This window comes from Canis lupus, chromosome 24 (genome assembly GCF_011100685.1).
Source record: "Canis lupus familiaris isolate Mischka breed German Shepherd chromosome 24, alternate assembly UU_Cfam_GSD_1.0, whole genome shotgun sequence".
NCBI classification, from domain to species: Eukaryota; Metazoa; Chordata; class Mammalia; order Carnivora; family Canidae; genus Canis; species Canis lupus.
Window position 1 is genome coordinate 25,341,647 of NC_049245.1, and position 22,263 is coordinate 25,363,909.

Sequence of the window (22,263 nt, forward strand, 5' to 3'; positions counted from 1 at the left end):
AGAGAGTGATTTAGATTGAGTTTAAAATTTTTAAAATATGGGCAGCCCCGGTGGCGCAGCGGTTTAGTGCCGCCTGCAGCCCGGGGCGTGATCCTGGAGACCCTGGATCGAGTCCCACGTCGGGCTCTCTGCATGGAGCCCGCTTCTCCCTCTGCCTGTGTCTCTGCCTCTCTCTCTCTCTCTCTGTGTCTCTATGAATAAATAAATAAAATCTTAAAAAAATTTTTTTTTAAATATCTTCTGGTTATGGAATGCAGCTCTGTTTTTTGTCATTGATACATAACAGACCATTGCCTTCTGTTTGTTTTTTTGTGGGGAGTATTTCAAACTTTTTTTGCCTCTTTAAATTTGGTCATTGACTTGAGTTGTCCTCATGTCTTCAAGATCCATTTATTTGGTTGCCTTTTTTTTTCTGACTGTCTTTGAGTCTCTTTGCTCAGGTACACATAGCAAAATTTCAAAAAACTTTGCAACAGTTAACACTTTCTGTGCAAAAACCATTGTGTGATCCCTCATAAAGAGATTCCCACCAGAATATTCCCTAATTCTGTCCACACTCACAAGTATCAGGATGGTAGTAAGTTTGAATTTGATCCAACTCATGAGTTATAAGTGCTGGGTTGGGTCCCTGATTTTTGGTTTGTTTTTAAGGATATTCCCCTACTCTTTCCCTACAGTCTATAACCTTGAGAACTTGTATGACTGCTTAACAAAGAAAAAACATGTTGATCTATTCTGTCAGAAGATGAATCATGGTTGAGTCTGTATTATTTACCATTCTCTCCAAATAGTAATATGGGGAGGTAATGGATGTCTGTCTGATGTCTCCAGCTACATATGCATTCTGCTCTTTCACTTTCTATTGCCATGTGTTAATGCATATGTTATAATAACTAGGATAAACACAAGGGATTTTTGTTTTTGTTTCTGTTTTGTTTTTCAGTAACAAATACTTTTAAGAAAACAGATGATTTTGTGACATGTAAAGCACCAGCTGTTGACCTAGATCACAAGTTCAGGTGCAAGGTTGTGGATTGTTTAAAATTTTTCCGCAAGGCCAAACTGTTGCACTATCACATGAAGTATTTCCACGGGATGGAGAAGTCACCAGAGCCAGAGGAGAGTCCAGGAAAGAAGCATGTCCAAACGAGAGGCTCTTCAGCTTCAGACAAGGCCAACCAGGAGAGCTTGACCAGGAAGCGGGTCTCTGCCAGTTCTCCAAGTAAGTATTTTGGTTCTGTGTTGTATCTATATTATATTGAACTCTGTTGCTCAGGTCACAGTGCTTGCATTTCTCTCACAAACGCAGCATTAGGTTGGTCTGGTCTAATTGAATCTCAAAGACTGAAAATCACAAGTGATCCTTAGGAGTTGCATCATGGGGCTGTGGCCCTCCTAAAGGAAATAGAAATACTTATCTGTTATTCTTATCTCAACCTCCTGCTGCTCAAGTTATTTTGTGAAGTCACTTAGCTTTTGAAGGCCTTGTCGTCCTAGTATAAATGGGGACAGTCAAGGAAAGGGAGCTCATTCAGAAGCCAGCAGTGAACTTGAGCTCAGAACAGCATGGGTGCAGTCATCCTGTCCCCCAAATCTACTCCATACCTGCTTAGCAGGGCAAAAAAAAAAACAAAAGAACTAAAACTTGTGTGGGATTCTCTTGCTGTTTCCAAATATAAGTTCAATTTCCTCTTAATTGCAACTGAAGATATGTTCTAACAGCACTGTTTATTTTGCATAGAAACAAGGATGGTAGTAAGGGTTACCACAAAAATCTCATGTTTATGTGTTATTACAAGGAACTCTTTTGGAGATTTTTTTCTAAAACTTAAAGATTGAAAAATTACATGTTTCTCGGGGAATTTCAGAAGCCTTTTTTTTTTTTTTTTTTTTAAAGTAATCTCTGTGCCTAATGTGAGGCTCCAACTCATGACCCCAAATCAGGAGTTGCATGGTCTATTGACTAAGCCAGTCAGGCACCCGAAGAGGCCTTTTCAATAAATTCTACAAGCTCTTCAGTTTCTTTTTACCTGAAATTCTAACCTCATTATATATTTTTGGCTTATAGCTTCTCCATTAAAATACATAGGTATTTCTTTTATTTTTTATTTTAAAAAAATTTTTTAAAAATATTTTATTTATTTATTCATGAGAGACACACAGAGAGAGGCAGATATACAGGCAGAGGGAGAAGCAGACTCCATGCAGGGAGCCTGATGTGGGACTTGATCCCGCCTCTCCAGGATCACGCCCTGCGCTGAAGGCGGCGCAAAACCGCTGAGCCACCCGGGCTGCCCCCACATTTAAACTTCTGATAGGAATCCCTGGGTGGCTTAGTGGTTTAGTACCTGCTTTCAGCCCAGGGTGTGATCCTGGAGTGTAGGGATCGAGTCCCACATCAGGCTCCCTGCATGGAGCCTGCTTCTCCCTCTGCCTGTATCTCTGCCTCTCTCTCTCTCTCTCTGTGTCTCTCATGAATGAATAAATAAAATCTTTAAAAAAATAAAAAATAAACTTCTGATAAGTGATGCCAAGTCACCTTTTTCTTTTTTTTTTCTTTTTTTTTTTTTTTTTCCCAAATCACCTTTTGAAAAACTAGTCCTGGTTTGTAATCTCCTGCCAGTTATATGTATCAGTTTTTTACATTTATTCATAATATCAAATTTTAAATTATTATTATTATATTATTATGAACCCGATAGGTAAAAATATTTCAGTGATTTTTTAGTATTTTGTTTTTAAGATTCTAGAATATATATTTTTTTTAATTTTTATTTATTTATGATAGTCACAGAGAGAGAGAGGCAGAGACACAGGCAGAGGGAGAAGCAGGCTCCATGCACCGGGAGCCCGACGTGGGATTCGATCCCGGGTCTCCAGGATTGCGCCCTGGGCCAAAGGCAGGCGCCAAACCGCTGCGCCACCCAGGGATCCCAAGATTCTAGAATATTTTAAACATACAGAAAAGTACACAGGATTTTATAGCAAACATGTATGTATCCAATCCCCTGCCCAACTTTTTTCTGCATTTCCTTCAGATTTTTTTAAAATTTATCTTTTATTTTTAAAAGATTTTATTTATTTATTCGTGAGGGACACACAGATAGAGGCAGAGACATAGGCAGAGGGAGAAATGGGCTCTCCGTAGGGAGCCTGATGTGAGACTGGATCCCAAGATCCTGGGATCACGGCCTGAGCCAAAGGCAAATGCTCAACCACTGACATCCAGCTGCCCTGGATTTTTTTTAAGGGAAACAAAAAGTTAGGATGAAGTAGAAACCCTCTAAATTGCATTTTCTTTTTTTCCTTTTATACTTTTCCTAAATACCACGTCTTTATCATTTATATTGATAAATAATGGTTTTTATGCTTTAAAATATGCATAAATAAAACATCCTAATACTCTTTTGGAACTTGCTGCTTTTGTGTTCAGCATTATGTTCGAGCTTCATCCAGATTGAAACCTTTTGGCAGATCTCATTGATTCTTTGGCTGGTGTGTAGGATTGCATTGTGTTTTCTTAGGCACGCCCATCGCCCCTTGCAGATGTAACTAATTTTTTTTTTTTAAATAAAATAGCTGACAATTTTATTTTCAGATTTTACAATACAAATAAAAATTGCCTTTTTTTTTTTTTTTTTTGTCCCACTACTCCCCTGCAAAAACTATTCTCTCTTTCACAGGAAGGGGAAGCAAGTCTTCCTTGTCATGATGTTAGAAAACACCCAGAGGGGGATCCCTGGGTGGCGCAGGCAGCGGTTTGGCGCCTGCCTTTGGCCCAGGGTGCGATCCTGGAGACCCGGGATCGAGTCCCACATCGGGCTCCCGGTGCATGGAGCCTGCTTCTCCCTCTGCCTGTGTCTCTGCCTCCCTCTCTCTCTCTCTCTCGAATAAATAAATAAAATATTAAAAAAAAAAAAAAAAAAGTAAACACCCAGAGTCACAGCACCATGATCTCCTGGTGAAGTAGAAAAAGTAATATAAAATGAATATAAAGAGGTTTCTATCTCTTCTTATCTGTCTAGTCGAGTCATTCCTGGCTGAGTGGGCACCATCATGGGACAGGCAGGAGGTCTCTTTATTGGGGGCCCAGGCATCATTGGCATGTGGCCTCCCATAGGTGGCCTCATTCCAGGAGCAGGTCCCACTGACATCATCCCAGGAGGAGGAGGGCCCATCATTGGCATCATGGGAGGGCCCCCCATATGGGGGCCTGGTATCATAACAGGACGAGGAGGACCCGGGAGCCTGGGAGGAGGTGGGATCATTGTCCCTGCAGGAGGAGGAGCAGAGAATAGAGTCGGAGGTATCTTTCCTTGTTAAAATGCAGCGGTTGTTTTGTCGATCAGGCTCTGAGCCTGCTCTTCCATCCATTTCTGATAGTAGTCTCTTTGTGTTTGCTGCCACTGCAGTGTGTCTTTCTCACAGATGGAGAGTCATGGGTGAGTTATGTGTCACAGTAGTCCCAATAAAACAGGCATGTTGCTCTGCAGGCCGTTGGCCACTCCATCCTGCGCCGCCCGGAAATGATAGATGTAACTAATATTAAACAATTGTTAAATATACTTTAGTTTCTTTAAACCTTTCTTACTCAGGATCATTGAGGTTTCCAACTCTTTACTGTTCTAGATGATGCTTCAGGGATTGCCTTTGGACATAGTCACTGTGAATGAACTATTCTTTATAGTATTTTAAAAGAGGAGTTGCTAAATGGATGCCAAATGGAAGGGTTTTAGTTAATGTACCAGAATCCATTTAGAATGGGGGTTCTAATTTATACTCCTGCTAGCTCTATGATTTCTCTACATCCTCACCAACTTTTGGTGTTATATAAATTTCCCCAATCTTATGAATTTGAAATGGTTATTTCCTTGTTTTTCTTATTGAGAAAAACATGTTTTGTATTTTTTAGATTAGAATCAGAATTATTAGATTAGAATCCTGTAAGTGGAGACCATATTGGGTTGTCAGGATCCAGTAAAAATAGTAGGCACTGGATATAGTGATGGAGTAACATCTCAGCAGGTAGGACTAGGGACCTTCTAGAAGTGGGTGGAGTCTATCCCAGATGACAGAGTTGCTAGAACCAGGTTATTCCAAAGGCTAAGCTTAACAGTAAGCCATAAGGGGCCCGAGGAAAAGTTATGCTTGCCTGACCACCATGATGTGTGCCCTCTGTGCTGGGGCATGATTCTACCTGACCCTGATCATGGTAATTGCCTTAGGAGGGACCTTACCCAGTACAATGCGTCTGAGTACAGGGTGGGTGTCTGGCCGTATGCAGGCTGCTTGTCTGGTGTAGGGATTCCCGATTAACTATGTTTGAGTTTTGATTTGTGTTAGTAATATGTGCAGGCTCAGAGTCAACCCACCTGAATTTGAATCCAGCTTTTACCTCGTTTGCTATGTGACTTTGAGCAAAGAACTTGCTGAACTTCAATTTTCCCCTCTGTGAAATGGAGATAATAGTACTACCTACCTCAGAGCTTTGTTACATTAAATGCAATATAATGTAAAATGCTTAGCACAATATCTGGCTTATAGTAACTCTTAATAAATAGTAGCTCTTTGTCTCAGTGAAGTCATTTAACTCAGGCAGTCAGAGATATGAGTTCTAAGCCAACTACTAATGAGCTATAAAATCAATAGACAGGTTGTTGTCATTTTGGCATAATTAAGAACCTGAATGATTGATTTTCTACTTTTGTGTACTGCCCCTTGGGTCTCATACCAACATATATATCTGAGATTTTATTCTCTCTCTTAATGCAGAGGGATCCCTTTCACTGTGATTTGGAAGTCCCTTGGGTGAACTGGGGAATTTTTTGCCTGTCGGTTTCCTTTTTAATAATAAGACCTGCTGTGGGTATACTCACCTGGCTGGCAGGGGTGGACAGTACAAGATGTTTTAGGGTGAACAAAAGGAGTTTTTAAATTCCTGTTCTTTAACTTGTTACTCCCCTGCTGGCCCTCTGTAAAACTGGTTCATTTGGAGGCACTCATTGGCCACTCACTGTCTGGGGTATAACCTGGTCATCCCTTTCCTATATGCTCTTAAATGGAGAGTAGTTTTGTGTAGTCAGGAAGGAACACACCCCTGTCCTCATGTCAAATGGACACAGATTTCATGGATGATTTCACAACTCTCCTGTGCAGAGATGGCCAGCAGTTGTTACCAGGCTAAAGGAAACCAGACCATTTACCTTGCTGTGTTCTAGGTGGGAAATGATAACCCTGGCTACTAGTCCTGCTTGTGCTGCTAACCAGCAGGAGCCTCAGTCCTCATCGTCATCACCGAGCTGGGGTCAATAGATATGTTCAGCCTTCATCATGATGCTGTCAATGAGAGCAAACACAGCAGGGTATTTAGAAGATTCCACAGACCCCAAGCCTCCAGAGAGCTCTCCCTGTTCTAGGCATCTCCCCTCACTTCCTTCTGTCAAAGCTTCCCTCTGTTTCCTCATGGTTTTGCTGAATACTTGACTAATCTGATAACTAAATTTCTCAAGATTTGAAAGAAAACCAGCTTAATAGCTTACCTGTTCTCAACATATCTAGGTTTTGCTCAGATTTCTAAGAAAGCCTTTATCCTTCGGGTTGAAATTTCAGATGGGGAGTGGGTTCAGATGGGGAGATGTTCTAAGGTGAGACTGACTCCAGGCAGACTGTGTTCTCGTTCACAGACATTGTGAACTTGACATTATGCTTAAGTGTAAAACAGGCTATTATAGGACTTGCGGTGCTTAGGGATAATTAATGTAAAAAAGTACTCCCTTTATACTGAGTGCTCTGATTATAGCATATGGGACCTTGAGATCTAATGGAGTTCTTAGATGGAGATTCCTGGTGCTTCTGTTCCATGAGGACCAGAAAATGTTCTGCAGAGATTATTTTTTTATTCTTTCAATTTCCCTGCTGGTTAGGTTGAGCAAGAGAAGCAGTTCTGGTCTGAGAGTCCACAGACTGAATCTTAATAGCAGTCCTACTGCTGTTCACTTGTGATCTGTGCTCTTCATGGATCTGATTTCCTTATTTTTAAAGTGATAATGTAGGATCAGGTATGAATGAGACAAGACCCTTTCATTTGAGGAGAAAAAGCCCATAATCAGATACAGTAAAAAGGGCTAAGTTCTACATTAGGAACATATAAAGGGCTGTGGATAAAAGATTCAGATTTTGCCTGTAGAGCAGGGGCTGGGGATGTTGAGAGGATAGGTGGCATTTGAGTTAAACCTTAAAATGTAAGGGTAAAGGAGTTGAACCAAGGCCAGAAAATAGGAAAGTCATAGCCATGTTGGGACCCAGCAGAGTGGAGGTTCAGAGGCATCAAAGAAAATAAGTGGCTATGATCGTTTATCCATCCCTAAGGTGCCCTTCTGACTCTGGCCTTTAGATATTTCCCCCTCCCTCAGCCAAGCCTTTTGTCACATAAGTGAATTTGGAAAGTCAGTTTAGATTTGCTTTTCCAAATGAGGTTTCTCAGAATACCAGAATCCGTTTAATAAACTATCTTCCAGTGGCAAGTTCAGGCTTCCTTGGCATTTGGATTTGTTTCTGCATAGGTGAGTTCAGTCCCGAGTAGCGGTTTGTCCCAGAAAGAATATTCTAGAATCAGAGGAAACCTCACCTGTGCTTATTACCTATTGTCACATCCACTTGGTTCATATTCTTGCTCTGCGTAACCCTCAGCTTTAGGCCCAAATGAGTTTTAGGGCACTAGAGTGGGCCCAATCATTCTTTGTTACCATCTATGCCTTGTGGCAATAGACTAGCTTTCTTACAGGAATGTGCTCTCTCTCCCCTTAAAGGAAAGAGAGCAAATATGAACTTAACAGATTATGGTGCCTAAAAGTGAGAACCAAAGTGGCCTGCTTGAACGAGGAAGAGGTTTATCCCCCTCTCAGGTCAAATCACAAACTCCGCATGGTGATTCTGTTGTAGATCTCTGAAGTTGTCCAAGGCCAGCTCAGCATTGCATTATTCTTAGGTGTTGCTTTTCTCTGGGTGGTCCAGAATTGCTTACCACCTTGCCTGTCTTTTAGCTTCTGGGAAGGGAAGAGTAGGGCATATCTCTTTTCTTTTAAGGGTACAACCCAGAAGTGACACACATCACTTCTGTTTTTAGCGCATAGGCCAGAACATCTGTCTCTGGCCCCACCTTGCTCAGGAGAAGCTGGAAGACATACTCTTTTCTTATGAAAGAAGTGGAGAAATGAGTATTGGAGAATACATAGAAGTCTCTGCCATGTGAGCTAAGGCAGAAAAAATGCAGGGTTTGAGAGAGGGATTTGTTAGAGGGCCCTGTGGGGCTAGTGTTTGGGTGGGATCCATGGTGGGGGCAGCAGGACTGCTGGGAAATGAGACTGAAGGTAGGCGTGATGAAATGGTAGTGTGAAGCCACAAGTACCACCTCCTGTGATACACAGTGAGAAAATCCCTCCAAGAGCATGCCCACTTCACTCTGCCCTTGAGCTGCTTGCTGTCCTTTCATACAGGTCAGAACATGTTCAGGTTACTGCTTGTCTCAGCCACATATGTGGCTGTGCTCTGTGGTGTATAGCAGTTTCTGCATAGATGATGGTGATGTTACTCTGTGCCTTTTCCTCCTGGAAGGAGGAGCTAAATGTCCTGCTCTCATAAGCTGGTGATAGTCTGGTGGAGAAATAGGGAGCAGGCTGTACAGAGGGAGGAAGAAGGGCTCTAGTACTTCTAATGGGCACCTATAGGCTGAGAAAATGACAAGTGGCCATCCTAGAAAAGCCTCACCTGCCTCAGGTGTCAAGTTACTCTCTGATCCAGAGCTTTGGCAGGAAATTGCTCTTTGTGCAGCCAAGCTTGGGCAATTTGGAAGAAGCCCTGTAGTCAGGCTCATATTGTGTGGCTCGCGGGACAATTGGTCAAGCTGTCCAAGTAGAGAGCTGACAGCAGATGAGCATCATCTTCCTGGGAGACAGTATCACAAACAAGATAGCAACAGCTAACATTTGAGAACTCACCATGTGCTAGGCACTGTTCCAACCTCTTTACTAGTACTGTCTTTATTTAATTCTTAAAACAGGGACACCTGGATGGCTCAGTGGTTGAGTGTCTGCCTTTGGCTCAGGTCGTGATCCCAGGATCCAAGATCAAATCCCACATCAGGCTCCTGTGAAGAGTCTGCTTCTCCCTCTGCTCACGTCTCTGCCCCTCTCTGTGTCTCTCGTGAATAAATAAATAAATTTAAAAAAATAATTCTCAAAATAGACCCTGTGAGGTGGGTACAGTTGTGCCCAGTTGATAAATTAGAAACTGAAATGCAAATGAGATGGATTAGCTTGAACCAATATCTGTGCATCTAGCAGGTGGTAAAGCCACGATTTGAATCTAATTGCAGAGGCTATACCCTCACTCTAGGCTCTGTGTGTGGTCTTGTAGGATTGCAGGGAAGGATGCCCTGCCCCTGGGTCCTGGAGTGGGGAGTAGGAGTGCGTCCCTGCAGGAGATTTCTTGTGTATGAGTTCTGCCTATTGTCACCTTGTCTGCTTCTGTACCTCAGGGCATCACCTACTTTAGCTTAGTCAATGATGGACAGTTCTTCTTGTTAGTTCTGCCCCCCCAGGCCATGAGTGACTTCACAGTTTTCAGCCGATAGCCAGGGTGAGCCTCTGAAGACTTTCTCTTCCCTCTGTGTTCAGAGTACATAGGCCTCGATAGAACAACTTTCTAGAATAGCTCTTCTTTTTATCCTCATTGTTTACTCCTCTAATTGAAGCCTCAGGAGGGGACTCTTTAAAGTTTAAGGTGACCACATTTCAGACCATCTGCAAGACTTGGGATACTTTTAGTTACAAGTAACAGGAAATCCTATTTGTATTGACTTAGTTAAAATCAGTTGAATCTGATTGTTTACCTTACCCCATAATTGCTTTGTGATCATCTTGATTCCATATCAGAATCACTTGAAGAGTGTTTTTGATGCCCCTGGAAACATTATACTAAGTAAAAGAAGCCAGACACAGAAGGTCACGCGTTGTGTGATTGCATTTTTATGAAATGTCCAGAATAAATAAATCTGTACCCACACGTGTGGATTGGTGGTCTGATAGGGGTTGAGGGGCTGGGGAGAAACTGCTTAGTGGTAAAGAATTTTCCTTAGGAGTGATGGGAATGTTTTAGAGCTAGGAAGAGCTGATTGCACAACATTGTGAATGTACTACATATCACTGTTTTTGTTTTTGTTTTTGTTTTTGTTTTCCACAGCTTATCAAAGCTTAATTGTGCAATGAACTGCCCTTATTTATTTATTTATTTATTTTTTCCTGCCCATATTTAAATTGTATAATTTGAAGAGCAACATAGTCAAGATAGTAAATACATCTAATTGCCTTCCAGATTTTCCCCATGCCCCCTTTTTTCTATTTAAAAAAACTTTTTTTAAGATTTTTTTTTTTTAATTTATTAGACAGCATGCATGTGCACATACGAGAGAGAGAAAGAGAGAGAGACACTCAGGGGCAGAGTGAAAGGGAGAAGCAGACTCCCTACTGAGCAGGGAGCCTGACACAGGGTTCTGTCCCAGGACCTGAGGATCATGATCTGAGCCACCCAGGCACACCCCCACCCCATGCCCCTTTTTAATTCCTCCTTTCCACCCATCCCTTCCTTTCATCAAGAAGCCACTACTCTGCCTTCTGTTTTTATAGATTACTTTTCATTTCTAGGATTTTATACAAATGGGATCATGAATTTTATCTGGCTCCTTTCACTTAACATACTTACCTTGAGATTCACTTACTTTACTGCACATATTAATAATTCATGCTTTTATTGCTGAAAAATATTCCTTTGTGTGAACACACCACAAATGATTCACATTTGGGCAGTTTTTCCTTTGTGTGATCCAACTACAGCTTAAGTGAGCATTCATGTACACATCTTTGTGTAGACACAGTATCTCTTCTCCTGAGTAAATATCTAGGAGTAGAGTAGTTAAGTCCTAGGATATGTGTGCTTAAACACTTCTTTACACAGAGTAAGGTATGATCAATTACTTGAAATGCTATGGACATATTTTATAAGCAAAACAACTGGGTTTTTGCAATGGTAGAGCTATTGTTAACTTTGAAAACTGATAATAGTCTCAGAGTGATAGGTGAGAAACTTTTTAGAATAGAATTAGGAAAAACTATGAAGTGAGAAGTTTGGACAGGGAGTGTTGATGGACTTGAGTTTGCTATGAAGAGTAGCAGATAAGGAAGTTGTGGTATTTCGAAGGTGTCAACTGTCATTTTTAAAGGAGTAATTTTACATTATGTGAATTGTACCTCAATTATAAAAAAAAGAAACAAAATGTTTGACATACAGGTCACACCTTAAGCCATGTAAATCAGCATCTCTGTGGGTGGGACCTGGGCATTCACTTTTTAAAAATCTCACCCAGTGATTGTAATATATAGCCAATGAGGAGTCATGGTCTATGTAGGGTTGGCAAACTCAACCTGTAAAGGGCCAGACAAATATTTTCAGCTTTGAGGGCTATAAAGTCTTCATCTTCACTCCTCAACTCTGCTGTTGAAGCATGAAAGCAGCCACATCATCAATATGTAATGAATAAGCCTACTGTATTTTAATAAAGCTTAAAATAACAGGTGGTGGGCCAGAGTTTGCTCACCATTGATCTAAAGGCTAGACGATGGAGAAGGCGGTTCCAGAGCCTTGAGAGAGATAGAAAATAACCTCCTAGGCAGAACCAGATCTAGAACTCTGTTCTGTTGCTCATTTTATTTTTCATTATTTTTTTTTAATTTTTTAAAAAGGATTTTATTTATTTATTCATGAGAGACACAGAGAGAGAGAGGCAGAGACATAGGCAGAGAGAGAAGCAGGCTCCATGCAGAGAGCCCAATGCAGAACTCGATCCTGGGACTCCAGGATCACGCCCTGGGCCAAAGGCAGGCACTCAACCACTGAGCCACCCAGGCATCTCTGTTGCCTGTTTTAGTTCTTCACATTGGACATACTTACTTGAGAATAAACATCTTAGTGTTGAAAACAAAATGTTAGAAAGCCAAGACTAATACTTATTTTTAATTCCAGCTGCAAAAGATAAGGAAAAGAATAAAGAGAAGAAATTCAAAGAATTTGTGAGAGTGAAGCCAAAGAAAAAAAAGAAAAAGAAAAAGAAAACCAAACCTGGTAATTTTTTATCCTTTGGGGTGTTTCACTTGGGTTTCTTACCATGGGTGTGGAGGGATTACTTTGTCCCCAGTCCTGGTCTCTGAGCTTGCATGGAGGAGAAGAGGGTCCAGAAGGCCTTTACAGGAGCTTGTGGGCTCAGCCTCCCCTTGGTAGGGGAGGAATCTATTCATCCAGGTGTTACAAGGCCATATTGGCATTTAGGAAGGCCTTCTTTCTTGCTGCACTGGCCAGTATTACCTGTCATATGGTAGTGCGTGTGAAAGCATTATAGTAGAAGATATATAGATGAATGACTGTATTTGTTTGCACACACAACTCTTTCTTTTCTTTTTAAGACTTTATTTTTAAGTAATTTCTACACACATCGTGGGGCCATAACTCACAATGTGGGGCCATAACTCACAAGAGTTGCATGCTGTACAAGCTGAGCCAGCCAAGTGCCCCTTGTACACACAACTCTTGTTCTTTTTTTTTTTAAGGTTTGTTTGTTCATTTGTTTATTTATTTATTTATGAGAATAGAGCTGAGGTTGAGGGACAGAGGCAGAGTGAGAAGGAGAGAGATTCTTAAGCAGACTCTGTGCTGAGCACAGAGCCCAAAGTGGGGCTCGATCTCATGATCCTGAAATCCCAACCTGAGCTGAAGGCAGATGCTAAACTGGCTGAACCTCCCCGGACCTCTACACACAACTCTTAAAAACATATCTCTGGACCCTTTCAATAAAGGATTCACTTCTTATAAAGTGTGTGTCTAGCTCCTACAAAGATGTTGGTTAAGAAAATCAGTGTTTCAACTTTGGGAGCCAAAGGGATGCCATGTTTTATTCTTAATGTATCTTCTGGCTTAGAAAAACAGTCTTATCAGAAAAAAGGGGAGAAGGGTGATGGTGAGGAGGAAGCTTTTGGTTTTGAGGTTCTTGGGGGTTGCTAGAAGTATTAATCCCTAAATCTGTCCCTTTATAGTTTAATTGCCTCTTTGTCTTGGAATTGTTTGAACAGTGAAGCTATTGGTTGGATAGGATTGATTCTGGAATGCCCTGATAATATGTGGGGGTGCTAATTCCTCTTGATCCTGTCTTCCAGAATGCCCTTGCAGTGAGGAGATCAGTGATACCTCCCAGGAACCTTCTCCACCCAAGGCATTTGCTGTCAACAGGTGTGGGTCCTCACATAAGTCTGGGGTCCATATGAGCCCACAGCTCCATGGCTCAGAATCTGGAAACCATAAAGGGAAAGTGAAAGTATCTGGTAAGGAGGCTGTCTGCTGACTTGATCATTTGTAATAGCACTGTACGCAGAGAAGGCTGGATTATGTTGATACTGTAACTTACTCCCCAGGCCCTCTGCAAGTACAGTCTGTTTTCAAAATAAAGAAGTACATCAACTAAAGCAAAGGCTATTAGGTGTGCCTTTTCTGAACTTCCCTTCTCTCCAACTTTGGTCTTAGTTGGTCTCTTACCTCCAGCCAGTATGTCTATAACCAAAGCCATCATACCCCATTCTCTTTCACACCTGCCCCTTTCATTCCTGCATTTCTTATTGATGGACTCTATATCTAACCTGGTTGCTTGGGGGAATCTGAGTCAACCTTGAATCATCTTCTCTAGCAATTTAGAGAGTGATTGTGAGTTTATGAGTTAATATAATAAATATATGGAAAGTACTTAGAACAGTGTCTGGTACAAAATAAGTGATCAGTAAAGGTTAGCTGTCATTATAACTAATCAGGCACCGAGATCTAGTGATTCTGGTTCTGATTATCCCTGGAATCTGCCCCTTCTTCATTTCCCATTGTCTACAGAGTTTTAAAGGTGGCTCTGGATGTAGACTTGACAGTAAGCCATTCTGGCTGGAAGAGATGAGGTTGAGGAACATGTTTAAGTCATTAGGATGATGATCTGTGTAGTCCATGAGAAGTTGCAGCTTCTCTGTCAATGAGCTCTGTGACCTTGAGTTGCCATTTACTATGGGCCTCACTCTCCGTAAAATGAGGAAATCAAGTTCAGTTCATCACTAGGCAGCATATATCATTTGGGTTATTGCTAGATGACAGGCCCAAGGAACAGATTGGAGGTCCTGTTTCCCAGCTCTGTGAAAGTTCATAGAGGAGTGAGGCTAGAAGGTCACTTCCACTCTTAACATTCTAGGTTTTTGAGAATTTTGTAACTATACTTTAAAATTGTGACTGTTGTTTTTCCTTTCCTCTCAGAGGAGGATAATCTGAGTGAGTCTTCTTCTGAGAGCTTTCTTTGGAGCGACGAAGAGTATAGTCAAGATGTTGATGTGACCACCAACCCAGACGAGGAGCTCGATGGGGATGACCGCTATGATTTTGAAGTGGTCCGCTGCATCTGTGAGGTTCAGGAGGAAAATGACTTCATGATTCAGGTAGGTAGAGCTTCTAGGAGACAAGCATAGAAAAACACAAACTGGTCCTTGGAATTTTGAGGAACTGCAGTTTGAATGAGTCATGTTAGAATCCCCGGCCCGATAGACAGTATTATCAGCAGCACATTGAGATTTACTCTTTAGTTTGGCTTCCACTGAATCACAGGCTGGCGTAAATAGCCTATTAATAGCCTAAGAGAGGACTTGAAACATCACTGAGTCTGAACACCTCCTGCTCCAGGCACCTCCAGTTGCTTGGGGCAACTGGGACCCACAAATGGGAAGGGCCTTGCCTGTGGTCACACAGTGAGGAGTTAAACAGCAGGGATCTGAATCTCTGGAGTAGTAGTTGAATCTTCTTATGGTCCCTTACATTCTCTCCGATGTAAAATTTCTATATGGCCTTAAGAAATGGAGGCCAGTTTTATAACTTGTTTGTTTCTTGTTCTTTAATTTCCTAACATTTGTATCTGTCATCTTCATCTCTGGGATGTGCCTGTGGTGTAGGCCTCCCTGTCTCCTTGGGGACAGCATCACTGGCCTGCACCTGCTTGCCTCTGGCCCTTCTCTTGCTCTTAATGACAGTTCTGGTGGAGGTGGTTGCTGGCTGGCTGACTCCAAAGGCTGTCATAAATACCCTGCGTGTCTTGGCAGCTGCCTGGACTATCCAGGGAACCTGAGTTTTTCAAGTAAGTCATGGTTATGTTGGATAGGATTCTTTGGCGTTTCTTTGTTTTTCAGTAGCCTTCATGCTAACCTCTGGGAATTCAGAGTACATAAATGGTCTCAAATAGTACCTGATTATTTATGACCTTTAGTAAGCCTTAAGTCAGTGGTTTTCAAACCTTTTCAACATCAGAACCCTTTTCCTAATGAAATTTTTCATAGAACCACAAAATGTATAACAAGTTTAAAAGCAGTAGCTTTGAAGGTTCAGAATAGATCGTCTTCACTTTTGAGCTTGAAATGTGAATGGCATGCTTTTTCCCATGAAGTCTGATATACATTCAGGGTTGTGCATGACAGTTGCCAAGAAACATTTCAGTGACTGTAGTTTTTCTCTTTTTGTGAGATGGGGCTGTATGGGTGACTTTTTCCTAAAGTGCATGCTGTGTGATCACTTTTAATCAGAGATGGGAGGGAAAGCTTTGTTCCAAGTATAGCACAATACTGAGCTAACCTGGTAGTACAGAGTTATGTGTACTGGTGGATGTGTTGTCTTAACTTTTAAGTTTGGGACACATCTAAATGTACATTTTTTTGTTTTAGTTTTTAAAAAATCTTATTTTTTAAAATATACCCATTTACACAACCCTTGAAGCTCAGTAGATTACAATTTATAAACTCTTACACAACATGGAAACTATTGTTTAAGTAGAATTTTTTTTTTAAGTTTGGTTTTTAAAAGGATGTTGCAGATGGTTTTTATCCTCTCTCTGGACATTTGATAAATTCTGGGCCTTGGAAGCCTGATTTGGTCTTCATTTGTCCATAGAAATGTTTAGTGGGTGAGTAATGACAGCCCTTCCTCGCAGGGCTATTCCAGCTAATCAGTGTAAGAGACCTAGTTCTGATCTACTGTACTTGTTCCTTTGACTTTTCTGTAAGTAGCAAAGATGATGGGATGTTCAAGGAGGTAGAACTTGTTGTCATTATGTGCTCTATGAAGAAACTTAAGTTGGAGCTGTTGAGGCCATACCAGCTGTTGTAGGGCAGAGTCAGGATCATCTCCAGCTTCCCAGGCCGTGGCTTCCCCTAGTTCACCTCACATCAGTGCTTGTGGCTTCCTGTCTTGTATGTGGTGATGATGATCTCACTTCAGAATGCCTCGAGTTTTGCCTTAGAAGACTTTTCTCTGCTGTCCACTTGCTGTCCAGCTGGCTTTGTGGTATAGAGGGACAGTTTTTGACTTTCCCTGTCATTGTGAGCAATGTACTTTTTCCACTCAGTAACTTTATCAAAAGACATACATTTGGAGGGAGCTAACTGGAACATATATAATTTAAACTTTCTAAATATATTCATTATCTAGTTTTAAATGCATTCATCATCTAGGAAGATTCAATCATTATTTTTTAAATAAAATTTTTTACTTACGTTGGTAATTTGTACCACCTTAGAATACATTTAGAGTTTGTTTTCTAGAAGGTGCATGCATTAAGGAGTAACTTTCTCTGATCATTTTCATTATCTGATTGGTATTAACATACTCAAGTAAATTATTATTTGATTTTTATTTACCAGTGCTAATAATTTAAATCGTTGGGAGGTTAAAATCCTACTTAATAATTATGAATATTTGCAAAATCTGGGTAACTACATAAAAATGAACATCAGGAAATCCATTTGATATTTAAATTGTCGTAACTGCTCTAGGGCAGGTTTGGGCAAACTTTTTCTTAAAAGGGCTAGGTGATAAATATTGTAGGTTTTGAGGGCCATATGTTATTTATTGCAGCTACTCAGCTTTGCCTCAATCACCCATAGGCATTGCATAATAAATGAACATGGATGTCCTCATATGATACTTTGCTTATGAAAATAGGACTTGAACTGAATTTAGCCTTTGGGCTGTAGTTTGCTCTAGACTAAAATATATTAGGTGTAAAACCTAGTAAAAGTTGTATAGCAGCTCTGTTTTGTTTTTTTAAAGATTTTATTTATTTATTCATGAGAGAGACAGAGACAAGGCAGAGACATAGGCAGAGGGAGTAGCAGGCTCCCAGCAGGGAGCCTGATGTGAGGCTTGATCCCGGTACTCTGGGATCATGCACTGAGCCGAAGGCAGATGTTCAACTTTTGAGCTACCCAGGCGTCCCTTGTATGACAGTTTTAACCAGAAGTCCATTTTAAAAGCTTTGTTTGTTTTAAAATTCATATTATTTGTTTGTTGCTAGCTAATGCGTTCACATAGTTTAAAGTCTAAAAGTTATACATAGGTATACAGAGAAAAATTTGACCCCCACTTCCCCTTCCTTGGAAACAGCCTTTATCAGCTTCTTGTGTAGCATTCTGGAAACACTCTGGCTAAGCAAGCAATAACAAATATGTTGTCTTCTGTTTTATCTTTCTTTCTTTCTTTTTTTTTTTTGTGGAAAGATAACAAAATTTACATTTTTAAGTGTATATAGCATTAGGTGAATTGGCATTCATGTGAGTACATTCACATTGCTGTGCAACCATCTTTTAAAAAAAACACAAATATTACTTTTTATGTAGTATTTTTAGTATCTTTTCTCATTTAAAAATATAGAAGTTGAAGCCTATTCCATTTTGTTTTATTTATTTATTTATTTATTTATTTATTTATTTATTTACTTATGATAGTCACAGAGAGAGAGAGAGAGGCAGAGACACAGGCAGAGGGAGAAGCAGGCTCCATGCACCGGGAGCCTGATATGGGATTCGATCCCGGGTCTCCAGGATCGCGCCCTGGGCCAAAGGCAGGCGCCAAACCGCTGCACCACCCAGGGATCCCGCCTATTCCATTTTGAAACATAAAAAAGCTTCTTCATTCTTTTTTATGGCTGTTGCATAATGGAAGGATCATCATTTATTTATGTTGATGACATTTAGATTGTTTCTAACCTTAACAGTAATGTAATGAATAATTTTGTTTATGTACACCTGTCGGACCAAGTTTTGAAAGTAGAATTCCTGGGCCACAGGTTATGTGCATGTATAATTTTGACAAGTATTATTTGACATAATTATTATTATGTAATAATTTATTACATAAATCCTTGTTGGAGGCTGTGCCAACAAACAGTCTTATGAGCATCCTTTTCAGTATAGGGTATTATCAAACTTTATTTTTGCTCTTCTGATAAGTGATAAAAAGGAGTGCCTGGGTAGCTCAGTCCCCTGAGTGTCTGACTCTTGATTTTAGCTCAGGTGATGGTCTCAGGATCCTGAAACCGAGGCCCTCATCAGGCTCTGCACTCAGCAGGAAGTCTGCTTGAGATTCTCTCCCTCTCCCTCTCCTTTTGCCCCTCCCCCTGCTGGCATGCTAGTGCATGCTCTTTCTCTAAAATAAATTTTAAAAAAATAAAAAATAGGTGAGTAAATAGCCTATTGGTATAGCCATTTTGTAATTTTTTAAAAAGATATTTATGAGAGAGAGCGTGAGTGCACATGAGCCAGGGGAAGGACATAGGGAGAAGGAATAGCAGATGCCCCGCTGAGAAGGGAACCCTACTTGGGGTTTGATTCCAGGGCCCAGGTATCATGACCTGAGCTGAAGGCAGATGCTTAACTGAGCCACCCACGCATCCCTGTATTTATTTTTAAATAAAAAATTTTTTAAATTTCATATTTGTAGCATTTGGAAAATGCAGAAAATCACAAAGAATGAAACAGTTACCCAGAATATTTTTACCCAGGGATAAGCACCGTTAATATTTTGGAATACACATGTTTATATAAATGAAAATTATGCCCTATAAATAGTTTTTCATGAGAATAACACTTTCAGGATAAAAGTGTTATAAACATTTCAGGCAGTACATAAACATATAAAGAATTACTTGATGTTTATATCTAATCCCCAAACCTAGAAATATTAATCTGTATGCATATTATTAGTTTAAATGATTTCACATTAATTTATATTAATTTAAGTAACTACATTAATTTATTCTTTTAGTGGTTGATTTGAAAATGCATCTTTTTATTTAAGAATTAAATATTTTCCTTTGACCTGTCTGTTCATGTCCTTTATCCATTTTTCGTTGGATGGTTGGTCGTTTTCCTACTCATTTGTATAGGCTTTTGTAGATCTTGCTTTGTATTGGCTGTGAGAATAGTTACAACTAACTACTTGTACCCACTTTGCCATCTGTCTTTTGACTTTCAGATTTTTAATTTGTTTTTATGAGTCAACTCTATCAAATGTTTCTTTTTTTTTTTTTTAAGATTTTATTTACTTACTCAGAGACACAGAGAGAGACAGAGACAGGAGACGCAGGCTCCATGCAAGGAGTCTGATGGGACTCATATGGGACTCGATCTTGGGACCCTAGGGTCATGCCCTGAGCCAAAGGCAGACACTCAACCGCTGAGCCACCCAGGTGTCCCTATATCAGACTTTTCTTTAATGGCTTCTGCAACTTGAATAACAAATTGCTTCCTCATTGGAAGTTCATAAAAGTTTACAGAAAAATTTGTAACAGAATTTTCCCATGGTTGATTCTGGTACTTTTGAAGTTTCACTTCTTCTTAAAGCGATGTAAATATTTGATCCACCTGGAATTTATCCTGGTATAAGGTGTGAGGGCCATGGCTCCCCAGTTGTCCCAACACCATGCCCCATTACTGAAATGTCGCCTTTGTTTATTTTATTTCCATATGTATTTGGATCACTTTTTGGATTCTCCTTTTCTGTTGCTCCATCTGTCTATATATTTGCTTATACAATTCTATTTTAATTATTTTATCTTTATTTACCTCTGATAGGGCGATAACCCCTTTTGTTCTTTTTTATAAATTTCCTGGCTATTAATTTTAGGATCAGCTTCTATCCAGTTCTGCAGTTATTTATTTATTATTAATTTGGTACTACCTTATTATTATAAATTTACCTGTTACCTAGAATGACTTCCTTACAATGACTCTTGCTATCCTGGAATAAGATATTCCTTACCAACTAGTCTTTGTGTCCTTTAAATAGTATTTTAAAATTTTCTTCGCAGAGATCTTGCATGTTTTATTCTTAGATATTCTTGGATATCTTATTCTATTCTTAGATAGTCTTAGGTTTATTCTTGGATATTTTATATTTTCTGCTATTATTCTTGTTCATTTCTAAATTTTAGCTTTTAAAAACAAATAACGTTTTTCAGCCAAACCCATATGAAAAAGTTAATTTGAAGTTTTCAACTTCCATGTATTTGAATTTTAGTGAATGCCTGTTCTCAAGAGATTTCAAAAGTCATTAGTGAAACAGACTTTCATTCTTAATTCTGCTTTTTGCTACTCTTTATTGTTGTGCACCCTTTACTTTCCCCATGAGCCTTAGTTTCTTCATCTGTAAATTAAAGAATCTGGATCGAATCTTAGCTGAAGTGTGACTTTCAGCTTTGCCTATGTTGATTCTGATGCAGTTAGCATCCTAAGAGATTCCCAGCTGCCTACAAAAGCTCTCTTAATGCTGGGGCCTGACTCCAATAGCTGAGGACCATCTGAGCTTTAGTCCCTGTGGCCAGGGTGGTGGCCTACCATCAAGGCTGTGCTGGGAAGGATACACATTGTCCACCTTGCAGAGCTTTCTGTTTGGTTAGGTAGTTAAAGGCTTAGGGTCCTGGTTTAAGATTGCATGAAGTGTCCTGGTATCTCATTTGGCATTGCTTTTCCTTTCCATTCCCTCCAGACCCTTCCTTACCCTTCAAGTTTACTATCCTCAGGCCATCCACACAACTCCCAGTGCTGCCTTCATTATCTGCTCCTTTCTTTCCCTCTTTCCCTCCTGTTTCTCCTTCTCCCCTGTTCCCCTCTAGCCCCTTACTCACTTAAGGCAGTGGAGCCTCAGAGTAAAAGAACTAGCTTTGCCACTAGCCAGGCCTGTGTTCTGATCCACTGTTGCCTCTCTTCAGCTGTGTGACCTTTGGTAAGATTTAGAGAGAATAAACTCAAAGTGTTAGCATGTGCTTTTTCCAGGAGGTATCAAAGTAAATTAGGTTGCCCAGTCGTAGTAGTAATATGTGCCTGATACATGAAGACTGTGTGCTGGGCTCTGTGATGGCAGTTTTTCTATATAACCCCATGATTCCTCACAAACAGTTCCCACGGTCAGTAGGAAGAGTACCCCATTTGCAAGTGGGAAAACTGAAACCCAGGGAGGGGAAGTGACCTGTTAAAGGTCACACAACTAATGAATATCTGAGCTAGAATTCAGACTCAGTTTTTTGTCTTTTCAAGTTAGTCTTCCTCTAAGGACTTGAATATTTTTTTCCCTCTGTTCTCATAAAGTGACTAGAAAAGTGAAAGCCTCTAGAAACAGGAGTGAAAATAGTCATTTTTCTTAGATTAGCATGGTTTTATAGATCTAAATGGTCTTCATCTGTGCTGTCCGGTACAGTAGCCAGTAGCCTCATGTGGCTTTTAAGCACTTAAGACATGGCTAATAGGACTAAGGAGTTGAATTTTAAGTTAATTTAAATTTAAAGAGCCACAGGTGGCTAGTGGGTGCCATTGAGGCTGGCACAGTTGTAGATGAGGGGTTGCAGCTCAGGTCCTGAGTAGGTCATTTGGGAGCATTCTCCCTCCCCTTTCCTTCTCCCTCCCACTGCCCCTCCCACCACAGTGGGGGTTGTTTTTGGATGGAGGATACCTTCTTGAGTTTAATTTTTATTGCTTCTTTAATTCTAACAGTGTGAAGAGTGCCAGTGCTGGCAGCATGGGGTCTGCATGGGATTACTGGAAGAAAATGTGCCTGAGAAATACACCTGTTATGTTTGCCAAGACCCTCCAGGTAGAGATTTCTGGAGTCAGGGATTTTAACAATATGTAACCTTTTCCACAGCCAACCATCCAGCAGCCTCACTGTCTCTGGTCTGAGAGTTACTTCTCTGACATGGCTAGACTGACTCCTTCTTGCCCCTGTTGCTAGCCTACCTGGTAGCCTGCTATCCTGAACTTTGCAGTGAGAGAGCATGTGTGAAGCTTGTGGAAAGCCTAGCCTTGAGCTATAATTATTTTTTTA

At 40.5% G+C, this 22,263-nt stretch overlaps 1 protein-coding gene and 1 pseudogene across 1 annotated transcript in view; one reads left to right on the plus strand and one right to left on the minus strand.

The window, feature by feature from the left end:
* The window catches only part of PHF20 (PHD finger protein 20), a 195,742-nt gene that overhangs the window by 154,134 nt on the left and 19,345 nt on the right, over nucleotides 1-22,263 (plus strand). The window contains exons 12-15 of the mRNA XM_038572167.1: nucleotides 12,090-12,174; nucleotides 13,260-13,424; nucleotides 14,386-14,564; nucleotides 21,933-22,032. Coding sequence (XP_038428095.1) covers nucleotides 12,090-12,174; nucleotides 13,260-13,424; nucleotides 14,386-14,564; nucleotides 21,933-22,032 — 529 coding nt within the window. The remainder of the gene's footprint in view (nucleotides 1-12,089; nucleotides 12,175-13,259; nucleotides 13,425-14,385; nucleotides 14,565-21,932; nucleotides 22,033-22,263) is intronic.
* Nucleotides 4,014-4,510, minus strand: LOC106557660 (annotated as a pseudogene).